The sequence below is a fragment of the Lissotriton helveticus genome, chromosome 3_1, assembly GCF_964261635.1.
Source record: "Lissotriton helveticus chromosome 3_1, aLisHel1.1, whole genome shotgun sequence".
NCBI classification, from domain to species: domain Eukaryota; kingdom Metazoa; phylum Chordata; class Amphibia; order Caudata; family Salamandridae; genus Lissotriton; species Lissotriton helveticus.
Genome location: NC_136061.1, coordinates 285,296,676 through 285,312,950, shown reverse-complemented (window position 1 = coordinate 285,312,950; position 16,275 = coordinate 285,296,676). Strand labels below are relative to the sequence as shown.

The following is a 16,275-nucleotide window of genomic DNA, read 5'->3' as shown; positions in this document are numbered from 1 at the left end:
AGGCTTTTTGCGGGTGAACGCCCCCTCGGCATACATTATACCTGACGCAGGTATAATGTAGCGCAGGGGTTTACAAAGTGACGCATCTGCTTAGATGCGTCACTTTGTAAATAGTGCGCATCAGGAGGCAAGTTTTACGCCGCCGATGCGTCACAAAAAGGGACGCATCGGAAGCGCAAAACTCACGCAAGGCCTCATAAATGAGGCCCTAAGGGCCAGATGTAGGTAGCCAAATACCGGTCGGTAACGGCCGAATTCGGCCGTTACCGACCGGTATTTGGCTACCGAGATGTAGGGGCAGGTAAACTGGGCAAATCGGTAATTTTACCGAATCTGTAAATATACCGGTCGGTAAATTTACCGACCGGTATTTTTACAGAATCGGTAAAATTGATATGTAGGTGGGACTCTTCTGAGTCCCACAAGGCCTAAGAAATCGGTATTTTACCATCAAATTCAATTTGATGGTGAAATACCGATTCAGGTGTGCATGCACATGTGTGCATGCACACCTGTGCCATATGACAGGCAGACCTGCCCTTAGGGCAGGTATGCCTGCCATATGGCCCCCGAACCTTTTTTGGGGGTGCTAGAGGGTGTCAAAGTGACACCCCCTGCACCCTTGCCAAAAATCGGTATTTACCGATCGGTAAATACCGACCAGTAATGCCCCATTCATTCCTATGGGCTTCAAAGCCCATAGGAATGAATGGAGCATTACCGGTCGGTATTTACCGAATCGGTAAATACCGATTCTTAACGATTCGGTAAATGGAACATCTGGATGTTCCTACATACCCCCACTTCTTATTTACCGATTCTTAATTACCGAATCGGTAAAATTCGGTAATTAAGAATCGGTAAATAAGTTTTACCTACATCTGGCCCCTAAGTGCCTTGTGCAGTACCCACAAATGGCCAGCAGAAACACAGCCCCCACACTATCAAATAAAAAAATGCTCACTTGCTTACTTGCTTGGTAAATATAAATGTTTAGCAGTCCTCGCATTGATTTTCAAATAATATACAATCAATCAGTGGAACTGCTGGTCAGCATTAATTAAATCTGTCACTAACCTTGAAATGCCCACTGGAGGATTAAATTGTACAAGAATTGCAAGTTCGGTAACACACGCCCACTGAGGGGAAATAATTGACTCTCCGAAACTACGAGTCCCAACATGCAGTATAATGAAAACTTACCGAAGCGGCCTACCAGAAGGCAACAATGATAATTGGTATGCAAATGAAAGGACCGGAAAGTTGAGTGCCGTAGCCAAACTAAGCCTGTGATCAGGGATGGGAGGGTCCGAAACGCATTAGGCTGGGACATTTATCTTCAAAGTGAAATGCCAGACCTCCTGCTAAAATAAATGAATATCGTGCTTTGGGGCAAACATGAAGGGGAGATATTGCGGCGGTTCCGGCCGTTCGAGACTGCACCAGCTCTGTATGTGACTTGTATATCACAGGTTCCTATTTTAATGAAATAACTCCATGCCAATAGGGCACTGACAGTGTGATCTGCATTCCAGCAGAGTACTGGGAATACATTTAAAAAACGGAAACAATTACTGTCAAAATACCATACTGCAGACATGTATTTCTAGTGAAAATGAAATATGTTTCAATTTAGCACTGTTTAAGAGTATTCATTTTGCTAAACACTTTGAATAAAAAAAATAGTAATCTGATTACTTTACAAGACAAATAGATTTCAGTAACATGTTGCCACTTAAGGAAACTGTGATCATGATGGGCAGCCCTGTTCATAGATGTTGCCATTCTAAAACATGCCAAATTAGGGGCATGTTGCACTTATGCATTAGTATCTCAAGCCGTCTTACTTTCCACATTAGAATTTGAAGCCTTTTTGCTTTTCACAGATGCCCATACTGTTTTAGCTTGCTTCTTCGAGAGGAAGCATACATGTAGACACATTCACCCACATATACAGCATGTATATTGTTTTCTACTAAACAAGTTTTAATTTTTATATCAAGAGGTGTGCGACAAAACCAATAGAAAACTTTGAAAACCCATGTAACATTTATTGTTAATAAGTAATTCATTTGTAAAAGCAAAGCTGAGTTTGACACGTGGCCTGCATTTGTGATATATATTTATATATATATATATTTATATATAGATTTATATATAAATAGTTATTCAGCATGCAAAAATTGTAGTGATTCCCCATGTTTGGCAAACAAAGAAATTCACACTGGACACCCATATGGAATGCTGATTTTATGTTAACTGTATCAGGCTGGACGAGCCCATTCTTCAGTGGACTTAAAAGAAAACGTTTTCAATATGTTCATTTTGGCAAGACTGAATTATTTGCAGAATTAGCTTCAATGATCTCATTGTTCTTGTTACATACTGCTTTAGGAGGTTCATATCTATGCGTCCATTAATTGTCATCCGGGAATGCAACTGGGACATGCTGATGGTCTTGCAGTTGAGAAGCAAAAGTCTTGCTCATCTTGAAGAGAATAGCAAATATTCTATCACCTGTGTAGGTGTTGACACGTACTCCATACTACGCTTTAGGAATATTGATGTTGTCTTTGTTTGAATCTGGATGCCATGTCCCTTTCATCAAACCAAGACATGGGAAAGCTGCAGTTGCAGAACTCGGTCTGTTTCTATCATGTGTTGTACAGTTGACTGCCATAAGCATGAAGGCAACAATTTATCTGAAAAAACACACCTGAACATGGGGACATGGTTCTGAATATCACATAATAAAATTTCCAAAACTCGGACCGAAACTAGACACAGATCGTTGTATAAATATGATCTGGGGATTTACAGTTAGAATGTGATTGTCGACCTCCCCCAAAAACTGTGGGGTGAAATATTTTGTTAATAAACAATAGGTTCTCCAAGGCACTTTATGCAAATGTTACTGGCTCACAGGCTACCCACGGGCAAAAGGCACAGTAAAAGTAGCGAACTTAAAGATGATAAATGGCAATATGTTCATGGAGGTGACAGTCATCCGTCCGGCCAGTTTTCCACAGTTCCCATTCCGGAATGATACTGCAAAGAAGATTCTCTGGACAGGGAAAAGCTCTGTGCATAAAGGAATTCATTGGTGGTGTTTAAGTGGGGGGAAGGTGCTTTCCTCTCGCACAGGGAAGGGTGAACTCTTTCCCTAGCAAAGGAGGATGGAGGAACCCTTTCTCGACCTTGAGAGTGGGGGAGCTGGTTGTAGACACTGTAGGGGGAATCACCTGGGGGCTGCGAGCTCTGGCCTGTGATGGTGGGGAGACGCGGCATCATGGTGGCAGCAGTGAAGTGGGTGGGGAAGTGCTGGTAGGGCACGGCTTCCATTGTCTGAACGCTATAGCTGGTGTAAGGCGCCACAGAGGTCCACATGTTACAGCTCAAAGGAGGTGGTGGAGGAGGCGGCAAGTCTTCCACGGTGGAGACACCAGCGATGTCTGGTCCTGAGCTGGAGAACATGCAGGCTTCCCTTTGAGCCACCTCGCTGCGGTAGGATGGACTCAGCATCTGCTGCTCATACGGAGGTGGGGATCGGAAGTAGTGATCATCGCCCACCGAGGATGCAGCCTCCAGATAGGACCGCTTGCAAGAGAGGTCCAGGTGTCGAGCACTCTCTGTAATCAAATAGCACATCTTCAGGTTTTGTAAATGCAATCTTTTTTCGTATACTTGTATTACATACTTGAAAGAATATTGATCTATTGTCAGTTGCTAACTGGTGCTGGTGTCACTTGAGGAATCTAAATTCATAAGCAATACTAATTCGTCAATATAATTCTATATATTCTATATTTTTGTTTGCATCATTAACTAACTTTTCAAACACCAACATGAACAAATAATCAAATTATTCTATATACGTATTCAGTAGAAAAATCCAAGCCAAGTATAATAAATATTGGGTTAATCTTGACGGTCAGGGAAGTAAGACTGGCTTTGTCTCTCAAAGGGGCACATTCGTCTGTCAACTTCAGTCGTGTTACTTTTGTTGATAAGTTCATAATGGCCCTGCTGATGCAGAATGTAATTTTAACTGGAAGAAATGTATTAGCAAATTTCTCAATCAGGGATGCCCTATAGACAACAGCATCCTCTACCACAAAATACTTAACAACGACAATGAGCTTGTCAACTACATTCTAATGGACATCCAAGTTGGCACCACCTAATGAATGATAAAACCCTTGGTAAATGACCCTGCACTTGTCAGCTGCAAACATGTTGATGACTGATACACCACCAATACAGAGGTATTCACCAACCATGTCGTTCCAGGCCCCCCAGACCCAACCAACCCCCTCCATCACTCCATATGAGCTACAATTGCTTCCAGCTGGACCATGTATTTCACCAATTAAGGATACATCACAAATCCAGGCCCACATTTTGTAAGAGGCTTCTTCTGAGAACAACAGATTGAAGAAGAGGAATAGGAATACAACTTGAATGATGCTGAAGAGGAGGAACCCAACTCCCACTTTGTACTGGAAGACAGGGAGTGTCTACAGTGCCAAGAGAAGAGGAGGCATTTTATTACCTAAATCATTCTTACAATAGACCATATTATGGCAATACCCCAGAAAATATGCAAACTCCATCTTTGGTGTAGATGCCTCTAGATGCCCTTGATTTGTTAAGAAGAATGATGCAGGCTGTGCAAAGCTCTCTGCGGCAGATAGAGATCACGTATTACATTTAAACCTCAGTATCTCTGGGGATTTGTTATACAGTCCAGCAAAAACCTAGGGCTCCTCCCTTACAGATGTACCACGTGTAAACCAACATGAGGAAAAGGGGAAGGGGTGACAGGAGAAAGAAAGTAAGGAAGAACAAAAGCAACAAATGAGGGAAAAGCCCTTTCCTTTCATTCCAGTCACAGCTCAATCCAAAGGGGAAGAGCTGGGTGGTTTTCCACCAGATGACATAGGTAAATTTAACAGCCTCTTGGAGAGACTCTTTGGTAAATTTAATTCAACTTGAAAATAAATGTGCAAAGGGCAATCAAGGCCATTTCCGTTTTGGATTGTGATTGGTAAGACAGCTCTTGCAAATGAAAAATTCTGCCACTTACACAGTCAATAGCATATTCAGGGAATAGATGGAGAGCCCTGGCATGTATTCTGAACTAAGCTAAAGGGGACTGGTATTTTATTCACTTTTCAATGTAGATCCAAGGCACTGGTGATGCTTTCCAAGGTCTGCCTGAAAAGGGGGGTGGGAGGTGAGAGTAATAGATACATTGGGAACGGGAGTCAATCCCTTAGTGGCTCTATAAATGCAGGCTACTAATGCTGCTGCCATATGTGTCTCACCTACTGCAATATCGAGAAACACAAGATCTAGCACAAAATTGTCTTCTTCATTGACATAAGCTACACTTTCAGAAAGGAAACAAGTTTCCTCAGCCATTATGGGCACAAATTTCCAATACAAATTTTTAACAGTTGGCTAATGGAGCCATTGGCAAGAGCAGCTAGCGGCACAGTGCCTCTGTTCATCCAGCGGTCTAATCTAAAATAGTCAACATGATGGCAATCTTTGTTTGGCAAGCATATCAATGAGGCATTGCAAGCCACTGTGGCAGTATGAACATTCATTTAAAGTCACCATGACAATATAAGCATGTCATAAGCTTTCCCTTCACTACAAAGGAAGATACTAATTCCAGACCTCAAGGAAAAGGCAGTTGCATATAAACCGGGGCTTGAGGCAGTATTGGTAACTCTCCTAAAACAATGGTACCAAAGAGGTTAGTCAAGATCAAAGGCACCTAATGGTACCACAAGCCAATGAGGTGTGTCTCTGACCAAACCATGGCAAATCACATGGCAGAATCACGTGAGTCCTTGGGACGTTCCCCTCTCTTTGCCATGCTGTAGTGAAGCAGGGTTGTGAATCATTTGGCCTTTTAGTAGGACACTACCTTCTATGAAAGGATGCTAGAAACTATTCTCTTTGAGCATTTTTTGGAATTTGTTACAAAGCTTCCACTCTTGTCACTTGTGAAACAGAGTCACACAAATCTTCAGTGTTCCACTAACTGATGATTCCAAGACGATGCCATTGAAATCTTTCAATACCTCTAGCTGACACTACTGCCTGGACATGCCTCACAAATGAGAGACCACAGTAGCACAGGCGGTGCTGCACAACGTCTTTCATTAAGATGATGATCATTCCTCCCATCCGCTTCGTGCTTCACATTCTGATTGGTAACTACAACTGAATTATGTTAATCTTAGTATAATCCACTACAGGGGCAGAAAAGGTAAGCTGTTTGTTTGTCTTCCACTATAGATTCTTATGCAACCCTTCCTACTCATCTTTTCCTTGTGCTCTATTTGTAACTCGCACCTGCTGGACGGTAATCTCTATGCCTTCAGTGCTTCCGCTGGCTCGGCAGATGCACTGAAGACCTACGGTGCCACTCAGCAAATCTTTTGGTTAAATGAAACAAATCCCTAAGTGACAGTTGGTCAGCAATTAAACCATCATTTTTTTTAGCAGATGTCTACCTCTGCCAACTTCTAAATAAGGCAATGGGTTTGGTAGCCCCAACAAGTAATTGGGAAAGCATAGGCAGATGTTCATGTGTTTAAAGATCTTTCTGTGCTGTAAGTTCTTATCTTTACTTCCCCAAAAATGTGAACTAGCCACAGGGAGTTACAGTTGTGGGCCATTTTGGAACTTGAGATAAAGGCTGAGTTAAATTTTTGAAAGAAGGGTGGTTTAACATTAAATTATGTTTTGATCTTTTAAATGTGGGTTTCAGAAAAAAACATGTAGTACAGTATATACCTAGGTACCAATGTAGTAAGTGCCTAGACTGCTTACCCCTTCTTTTCAGGCAATGGTAAAATAGTCCTGAATCTCGCTGGGCAGCAAAGCTGTTGAGTGGCAGGTCCTGGGCATCTGAGGCGGCAAACTGCATGTGGGCTCCATTCTCGTACTGGTAGTGCTGCAGGCCCTGGTGGTTTCCATGCAGTGAGTTCAGGTCGGCTTTGCCTGATAGCTGAGCATGATGGCTGGACACCAGCCGCTGCCTCATGATGCTTTTAGAAATCACTGGATACTCCTTGCTGAAATGCAGGAAACAGAGTCTGGTTAGAAATTGTGAACTCATTATTCAGTTGAGGACAAAGAGCATGTTCTGAGGAACGAAGAGACCTGATAACATAGGGTTGAGCACTTGGTTAAAGAGTTTCTAAAACGATGTCATAAGAGCTTGAATTAATGAAGGGGTTCCTTGTCAATCAGGCAAAGCAATTTTAATTTGATACTGTTTCAGTCTGGGAGTCGGTGGAGGCTTTTCAAGAGAGGGTTGGCTAATTCTATCTTGTTTTAGACCTGTCCCTGTCCCTCTCGATGGGGCAAATGACTCAATTTGAACTTTATCTAAATGTTTAAACAGATCATACAATCTGTTTCAGTAATACTGACTGTGTACACCATAAACACACATAATAGTCCGAGGGAGGTACACAGCCTCGAGAATATGATCTACTGAATGTGCTGGTGGCCGGCAGCTGCCTATGAAGGACATAGTGTTCATTAGGGAAGTGCTGTTGAGTGCCTGTTTTGTAACCGGTGTATGAGTGGTCAATATTTTGGTGGATATTCTACTTTATTTCTGTTGATTGAACATGAAAATAATAAAAACCTCTTGGACATCTATGATTTTACAATGGGATTACCTAGATAAAAGGTTGTAAGCGCTAAAATGTGAATTTTATTAGAATGGATAATGATGGCAGCTTAACTTGGCAAAGCTCCTGGTAGCTCAGCCTTCCTTGACGCACACACACTTTAGACCCATTGAAGAGCATAATGCCCAATGTGAACTTTAACACAATGCATAATGATGGCTTTTAGCACTGTTTTATCCATTGAATTACGGCGTTTAGCACTGTTTTATCCATTGAATTATGTACATATAATTGTTATTGTTATGTGTATGCAACCAACGATTTTAATTAATCATGCGCAATACATTTACTTACTTACTAATTTACTTAGATAAAAGTACATTTTCTACATAGTGTCACAGGTTAATGTTGGGACCTTACACATGCACTGCAAGGGATGAAACATAAAATAAAGACAAATGTATGTAAAGTGTTATATATCATATATGACTGACTGCTACCTTGGGAGTCTGCCGTGTAGGTAGACGGGGGGTCGCAGATTAATACAAAGTAGCCTTTTAGCCGAATGCACTGGGCTATATTGGCTTTTAAAAGCCAGCTTCTGTATTATTGGCCAGAGTCTCTGCTGTACTTTAATGGCTAGTGCAATCTTCTGCAGTGCGCTATAATGATATTAGAATATTTTGTTATATGAGGCTTAATGTCCTTGTTAAAAGCAGTCTCTCGGGAGACACAGGGGATTTCAAAGTTCTGTGGCTCTTGGAAGATTTTCCTTCCCTTCTTTCATAGCAGCTGATGTCATTCAAGTCCGTTTTTGATATCCTGCTTACACCTTTGAGGACGGCCCCAACTGAAACTGACTTGCGGAAGACTTGAGGCATGAGTTGTGGAAAGAAGGAATGAGTATGCCTCTCCTTCGTCTCTGCCAAGTTAGGGTTGCCACGAGCCCAGATTTTGAGTGACCTTATTTATAGTTCCGAATTCAGAGGCGCAGATTTCAGCTATTTTGTTCGGGTTTCCCATTGTTCCTGTGGACCTTGGGCATCTTTATCTCCACAAAACACCCATGATTAGTGAAAGAAAATAAAAATAGTCTACAGCCCACTATGTGTATAAGGGTAGTCAGTAATATCTTTTAGCTAACTAGTGGCTCATTGTGACGATGGCAGCTGTCACTCCCAACTGATTACACATAGGACTCTGTAGCAAGTGCATTACATACCTGAGCTATTTTATACCCTGGGAGCCACTAGATATACATAGATCTTTGTAGCAGGTTATTGAACCGTTGGCTCCCAGGTCATTTGCATACTGTGGTAGCCTTATGGCAACTCATATGGGTGGGTCACCAATTGGGCACCAATAGCCTCTTGTCTTTTAGTCAAGGGGACTACTTTGGGCCACTGCTTTTATCAGCCAGAGCTGCAAAGTGTTTTAATTTAATCCTAATGTATTGCCAAAACACTTTGTTCAATGCTAATAAATTGTATTTTTCAATATTTTTCTACAGGGATACCCTCAACAATACCACACTCGTTACTTTTCTATCTAAATTCAATTTCTAAACCCCAATGCATTTCGGATCAAGCATATCCTTCTTCAGGATTTTTTTTTACATAATCCCCAGTCATTTTACAAATCAAACAAAAAAATATATATGCTTTAAATACTGTTCTAATTTTTTTAATGACTAGATTAATCAACGTAACTTTGGTAATACCCGTGAATAAATGCTGTTAAACTTCAGTGGTGGTTTTAAAACTACATCCGTATAAAAATAAAATAACCAAATCACCATGTTTTTTATTAGTTGTTTGTCCGTGTGCCTCATTTAAAAAATAAATTCCCCTTTGCATCTCTCATTGCTATGAGCCTCACCAAATGTGAATGTTTAGTTAAACGAAAGAGTGAATGTGTACTCAAAATACACCTGTTCATTTTTCGATATTACAAATGGTAGGTACAATATTTACGGCTCAAAACTAAAGAATCCCAATCTGCTCGTTTATAATGCGGAAATCAGCAGCGTGCAACTTGCGGAGTGCAGACATCATCTGCTCTAGCGTTAAGATGCTCATCTTAGCCATAATACCCAGCTCGCACCACATGATTAAGTGCTCCCACTAAATACCATTTTGAAGTGGTCAGTGACTTGAAACGTACTTCAATCTGGTGTTTCCGTGGTTGCCATTTTAAAATGGTTAATACACCCTCTAAGCGGGCAATATACAGAATTGAATGTGGATATAAGTAGTGACTACATGGTTATGTATATGTCATCTTCATAAACTGACAAATGGCACAACATTATAAAAGTGGTGAGTTCGACATCCAGACTTGTATGTCAGTCATCTCAGTAGATTTCCTACATTTAAATGAATATACAGACAAACTCTTCTTTTTCATATATTCAGAACATTAATATTGCATTCTGAACTCATATAAAAAAAATGCTATTACACAAGCACATATTCAATTTTTTTGCAAACAACGAATTTGTAAAAAAAAACAAGGCATTTCTAATCAGTCATTCAGGACCTTTGGTTAAATGGTGTCCAGTTTTTCATCCAAAATATTTCTATTTGTAATAATTGTCTGGTGATGTCCATGTCTTGTCTTTTAGCCACTATCTCCAGGATTTGAAAATGTAACTGCGATACGCTGCGTCTTTGATCAGAACAGTGTGCTGCCACCGTTGATTTATTCACTTGTCTTCGGATGTTACTTTTATGTTCTGAAATCCATATTTTTATTTTCTTCCCATTTTGTTACAGATGTCACTAAACCAAATATTTTCTTTGTTTTTTCTTTGTCTGTCCAAGGGTTCCCGTATATTATAAGACGCTGAAATGGATCTGCAGGTGTTCAGACCAATCTACAGAGGTGGGGTCACTGGTCACTAGGTGTGGCGTTCTAGAAATCATAAGGTCCAGAGTGGAGCCCTTGCAGTATGATGGCTTCTGGCGGTGTTGGTTGAGGTCATTGAGAAATGCAGCAAAGTTGTCTAAAGGATTATTTCTTTCCGAGCTGCAGTGAAGTTTGGCATCACTAGAACAATAATGCTGTCTGAGCTGATTAATTAGGCAGTAAAGTATTCAATGTGCTCTTCAATGAAGGAGTTGGTTTGTCTGAGTTGGTTGTAGATAACGTTTTTCATAAAGTTATTAGTGATAGCATGTGAGGAGATTCAAGCGAAAGAAACATTTGAAGGATGGGAAGCGTGTATTGGTGTGTTGCTTGCAGCTTAATGAGTTTCTGTGAATGACCGCTAGCCCCACCGTGCCTGCCTTCCCAGTCGCATATCAAAATGGAAGGAATGGGAGATATGAGGAGGGGGAGCACACTGTTTGCAGTATTGTTGAGCCAAGTTTCAGTGAGGACCATGATTCTGATGTAGTAGTTATTGATCGTATCTGAGATCTCGAGGCAGTGCTTGACTACCAAGCAGCAGTTGTACATCATATAAATGAGGGAAGAACTGGAGTGTTTATGCACTGGTTGTCTGAGAGGTACAGTGGAAATTAGGACCAGATTGGGAGGATAGGTTGTAATTTTGGGTGAATGTCTGGTATGAATCATGGGAAATATGGTCCAAGATGATGGTCACATCACGCGCATGAGCACGCACATTTCTTGCAAGACATCTTGCGAGAAATGCACGTGCATTCGCAGTTCTCTCAAGATGTACCCCACGTAGGAGAGAGACGGCGAGGAGGAGGAGGGCAGCCCGGGGACGCTGCAGTACAGGTAAGTGTGGTTTTATTTAATTTTAAAATAGTTTGTAACTGTATTTTTCAGGGGGGCGGGCTGGCTAACTCCACTGCGGAGTTGGAGTTTTGCCCTATACTCCGCGTTTCCAGCGGAGCGGGCAAATCTCCACACACTCAGCTGGTGGAGCGGAGTATAACGCCCAGAGTTAGTCTGAAGTTCACTTTCCCAAACGTATAATTAAATGTTATTAAAACTAAGACTGGTATAAATAAGCTGCTGACACCTTCTAACACTCTCTGTGTCTGTTTAACATACATTATGTGTGTTCGATGGGACTTCTTTGATCAGGATTATACTCACCTTTGCAGACGTGCCACACGCAGGTCACTGTCATCGCTCCCCCTGAAGCCTTTGGCAAATGGGTTGTTTTCAATTTTCAGTTGTGTAATCTGCAAAAGAAGACATATGCATAAGAGAGAGCCAATGGAGGGATAATGTTCTCATGACCTTGAAGAACTCTCTTTCAAGAGGTCTAAGACACCAAGTAAAACTGTAGAATGGGGTATTTGGAGTCGATATGACTTTTGGGGCGGTGTGGGTTGGATTCCTCTTTGTGGAGGATGGATTAGGATGACATACCTCCTCCAGTTCCTTCAATCATTTTGGTACTAACCATAAAACGGTAGGAAGCTGCTTTTAGGGGCTATCCTTTTATTATAGGCTACCAAAAGATGCTAAACAAATGCTGTTCAAAGTTATGATTCAAAAAATATTTGGTCAATGAGAAACAACAAATTTAATCAAACAATAGTGCTCCGCTGTTCCCGATAGAACCCTGTTGTGCAAAGGGGTTTTGCCTAAAAAATTGGACAAAAAAGAAGAATAAATATGAGCTCATTATAAACATTGGTTTATTACAAAAGCAAACTGATCTGTGACAGATATTAATTGACTTGTCCCAATTTGCAAATGATTTATTATTGCAAGTGTGTGCAGAACACCAGTCATACTAAAACAGTGGTACCAAAAGCCAGCATTGTGGTTCACTGAACTCTCGCCTCTGACAACTGCTGTGATCTGTGGATGATTTCTAATCCTGGCAAGGCCACGGCAATATTCCATCACTCCACTGATTAGTGGAAGTTTTATAGAAAGAGCTAGGTTAAAAAAGTGAGCATTTCCTTTAATCAAAACAAGTAATCAGCCTAAGTCAATAGAAGTTCTTGAATCGTTTCAGGATGTATGCTGTCTTTTCTACCGGCCTAACGAAAATCAAACCACAATACATTCCCACCTGTCTACTAAAGGCATTTTTCAAGATAGAAGGATTGCTCCTAAGGGTGCCCTTTTTTGGGCGGATGGACCTCTTCCAAATTAGGCCTAAGAATCGTTTTTCTATCTTTTTTAGGTATCAGCTACATACAGCTGCAGCTTCCAATACTTTACATATATTTACAGGGGTTTTGGCTCTGCGTCTGGCTCACGATTGAATCATTATATTGTCTACCTCACTTTCCTGCTCCTGATTCAATGGCTTTCTTCCTATTCGTTGTTTTTACCGCACAGGAACAATTTGGTCTCGGGTATATTTATCAAAATATCACGCAGTGCAGCAAGGCATCTTGCTTCGCTGTGTTGCGTGACATGAAGAGGGCAGCAATGCGCCATACCTACCATTATATGTCGCATTCCTGTCCTCTCCTTGCATTGGAGCACTGTATGCCGCCAAGCACAAACACAGACACCCTTGCCCCATAGTGAAAGGGCATGGATTGTTTTTGTACAGAAAGGGGCACCTTGAGGCTTTTTCCTCTTTCTATGTGTGCTGCATCGCTATGCCTCCCCTGAGTAGGCGTACCATTTTGACGCATTCCCAGGTGTACCACTCTTGGTAAATCTGGGAATGCAACAAAATCCATGGGTGTGCCTTGGAACTCCTTCCTGAGGCAGAGTAACTCAAAGCAGCAACTTGCGCTGTCTTGCGTTACTCCAGATTTACCCAGCACCGCAGGGATACATAAGGTGGCCTTGCGTGGCTTGGTATATTTCATCTAGGTTTTGCGTCGCCCTTGTGTTACCTTGCGTGGCGCATGGGCAACACTAACATTTGATAAATATGGCCCTTAGTGTTATGCCGCTCCTGCCTGCCTTTGCCGCCTACTGCCTGCAGATTCCTTCGCTCGCTGCCCGCTGCTCCTGGGAATTTCCCGCTGCTCCTGGGAATTTCCCGCTGCTCCTGGGAATTTCCCGCTGCCCGCTGCTTCTTGGAATTTCCCGCCGCTGCCTCCCTGCGGCCCCGCCCCCCTGTGATTCCATTCGCCGCCCCGCTCCCGCCACCCAGCTGCTCCTCCCTCCCGGCTCCTTACTTATGACGTCCCCAGAGCGACCGCGCAGCGGACGCGCGCAGCGGGAGCGCCGATTGAGCGCCGAAGGTGCGCCAAAGGTAAGCCCGTCTGCGCCTGGCCCGCGCCCAGCGCCAGGACCCCTGGCCCTCCCCGCCGAGGCAAGACCACCCGACTGACCTACAACGCCGCGACTCTCAACGCACTCAATGCCGGCCGGACCCACGCCTGCTGCCGAGCCACCCCGAGACGCACCCACGGACCCTTCACCTGCTGCACCTGCAAGTTCACCTGCCTCCGAACCTGCCCCGCACCCGCCAAGACAAACACCAGCAGCAACCACCTCAAGTGCATCCTGATCAACACCCGCTCCGTCCACAGACACGCCATGGAACTCTGGAACCTCCTCGACGCTACATCACCGGACGTCGCCATCCTCACGGAAACCTGGATGAACGCCTCCTCTGCACCCGACATCGCCATCGCCATCCCGGACGGGTACAAGATCATCAGGAGGGACCGCATCAACCAGACCGGAGGTGGCATCGCCATCGTCCACAGGAACACCATCCGCATCACAACCAACGCCAAGGACTCCTTCGCCGCAGCCGAACATCTCCACTTCCAGATTCACACCGACCCTAAGACGACCCTCAGAGGCACCCTCGTCTACAGACCCCCGGGACCACGCACACAATTCAGCGAAGACATCACAGACTTCATCAGCCCGCACGCCCTCCCCTCCACCGACTACATCCTCCTCGGGGACCTCAACTTCCACCTGGAGAACAACAAGGACCGCAACACCACCGCCCTGCTGGAAAATCTCGCCAACCTCGGACTCAAGCAACTGGTCAACACCCCCACCCACTACGCCAGCCACACGCTTGATCCCGTCTTCTCTTCCAGCAAGTACATCATCTTCAGCCACGCCACCGGACTCCACTGGACCGACCACAGCTGCGTCCACTTCAGCTTCAAAAGATCCACGACCCACCACCACCCGCAACAGGTACCTCACAGGAATTGGAGCAAGATCACCGCAGACCAGCTCACCACCTCCCTCAGCCAGAGCCCACCCGCCAACACAACGGACCCCAACGAAGCAGCCCGCAACTTCACACAGTGGCTGACCGCCTGCGCCGACGACCTCGCGCCACTAAAGAACCCTTCCAGCAGACCCAGAAGCAAGAAGGCATCCTGGTTCACCGACGACCTCAAGGACTCCAAGAAGACCTGCCGCACCCTCGAGAAAGCCTCCGACAACATGACCGCCCTCAAACACGCTACCCGCAAGCACTACCAGCTCATCCGCACCACCAAGAAGAAATCCCTGAAGGAACGACTGGACAACAACGCCCACGACAGCAAAGAGCTCTTCACTATCGTCAAGGAGTTCTCCAACCCCAGCACCGGCACCAACGACATCACTCCGTCACAAGACCTCTGCGACTCCCTCGCCTCGTTCTTCCACCGCAAGATCGCCGACATCCACAACAGCTTCGGCGCCCCACCCACGCACCCAACCGTCGAACCAACGGCCCCCACCGCCACCCTTCGCACCTGGACCACTGTGACCACCGAAGACACAGCCCGCACGATGAACACCATCCACTCCGGATCACCGACCGACCCCTGCCCACACCACGTCTTCAACAAGGCCGACTCCACCATCGCACCCCAACTCCGGAACATCATCAACGCCTCCTTCAACACCGCCACCTTCCCGGAGAGCTGGAAGCACGCCGAGATCAGCGCCCTCCTGAAAAAACCTACAGCGGACCCCACCGATCTCAAAAACGTCCGCCCCATCTCGCTCCTCCCTTTTCCTGCTAAAGTCATCGAGAAGATCGTCAACAGCCAGCTGACCGCCTTCCTCGAGACTAACGGATCCCTCGACCCCTCGCAGTCCGGCTTCAGAGCCAACCACAGCACCGAGACCGCCCTCATCGCAGCCACCGACGACATCCGGACCCTGCTCGACAAGGGGGAAACAGTGGCCCTCATCCTCCTGGACCTCTCCGCTGCGTTCGACACGGTCTGCCACCGCACCCTAGTCCAGCGCCTCAGCAACATCGGTATCCAAGAGAAGGCACTGGAGTGGATCATCTCGTTCCTCGCCGGAAGAACACAAAGAGTCCGCCTCCCCCCGTTTCGCTCCGAGGCCACCGAAGTCATCTGCGGCGTCCCGCAAGGATCTTCACTCAGCCCCACCCTCTTCAACATCTACATGAAACCTCTCGCAGCCATCGCACACCAGCACAACCTCAACATCATCTCTTACGCCGACGACACCCAGCTGATCCTCTCCCTCACCAGAGACCCCGACACCGCCAGAGCCTGCCTACACGAAGGGATGAAAGACGTCGCCGAGTGGATGAAGGACAGCCGCCTGAAACTGAACTCGGACAAGACGGAAGTCCTCATCCTGGGATCTTCGCCCTCCGCCTGGGACGACTCCTGGTGGCCCCCAGCCCTGGGCACCGCACCCAAGCCAACCGACCACGCACGCAACCTGGGCTTCATCCTGGACCCCTCCCTCTCGATGACCAGACAAGTCA

The 16,275-nt window shown here is 45.0% G+C and overlaps 1 protein-coding gene across 3 annotated transcripts in view; it reads right to left on the bottom strand.

Annotated features, from left to right (window-relative positions):
* Window positions 1–2,013: 2,013 nt before the first annotated feature.
* TBX4 (T-box transcription factor 4) overlaps window positions 2,014–16,275 on the bottom strand; it is a 758,647-nt gene continuing 744,385 nt past the window's right edge. For all 3 annotated transcript variants that reach the window (XM_078679815.1, XM_078679816.1, XM_078679814.1), the window contains exons 7-9: window positions 11,733–11,821; window positions 6,850–7,094; window positions 2,014–3,629 (exon numbers count right to left, since the gene is read on the bottom strand). In XM_078679815.1, the coding sequence (XP_078535941.1) occupies window positions 3,004–3,629; window positions 6,850–7,094; window positions 11,733–11,821 (960 nt within the window). In that variant the 3' untranslated portion in view covers window positions 2,014–3,003. The remainder of the gene's footprint in view (window positions 3,630–6,849; window positions 7,095–11,732; window positions 11,822–16,275) is intronic.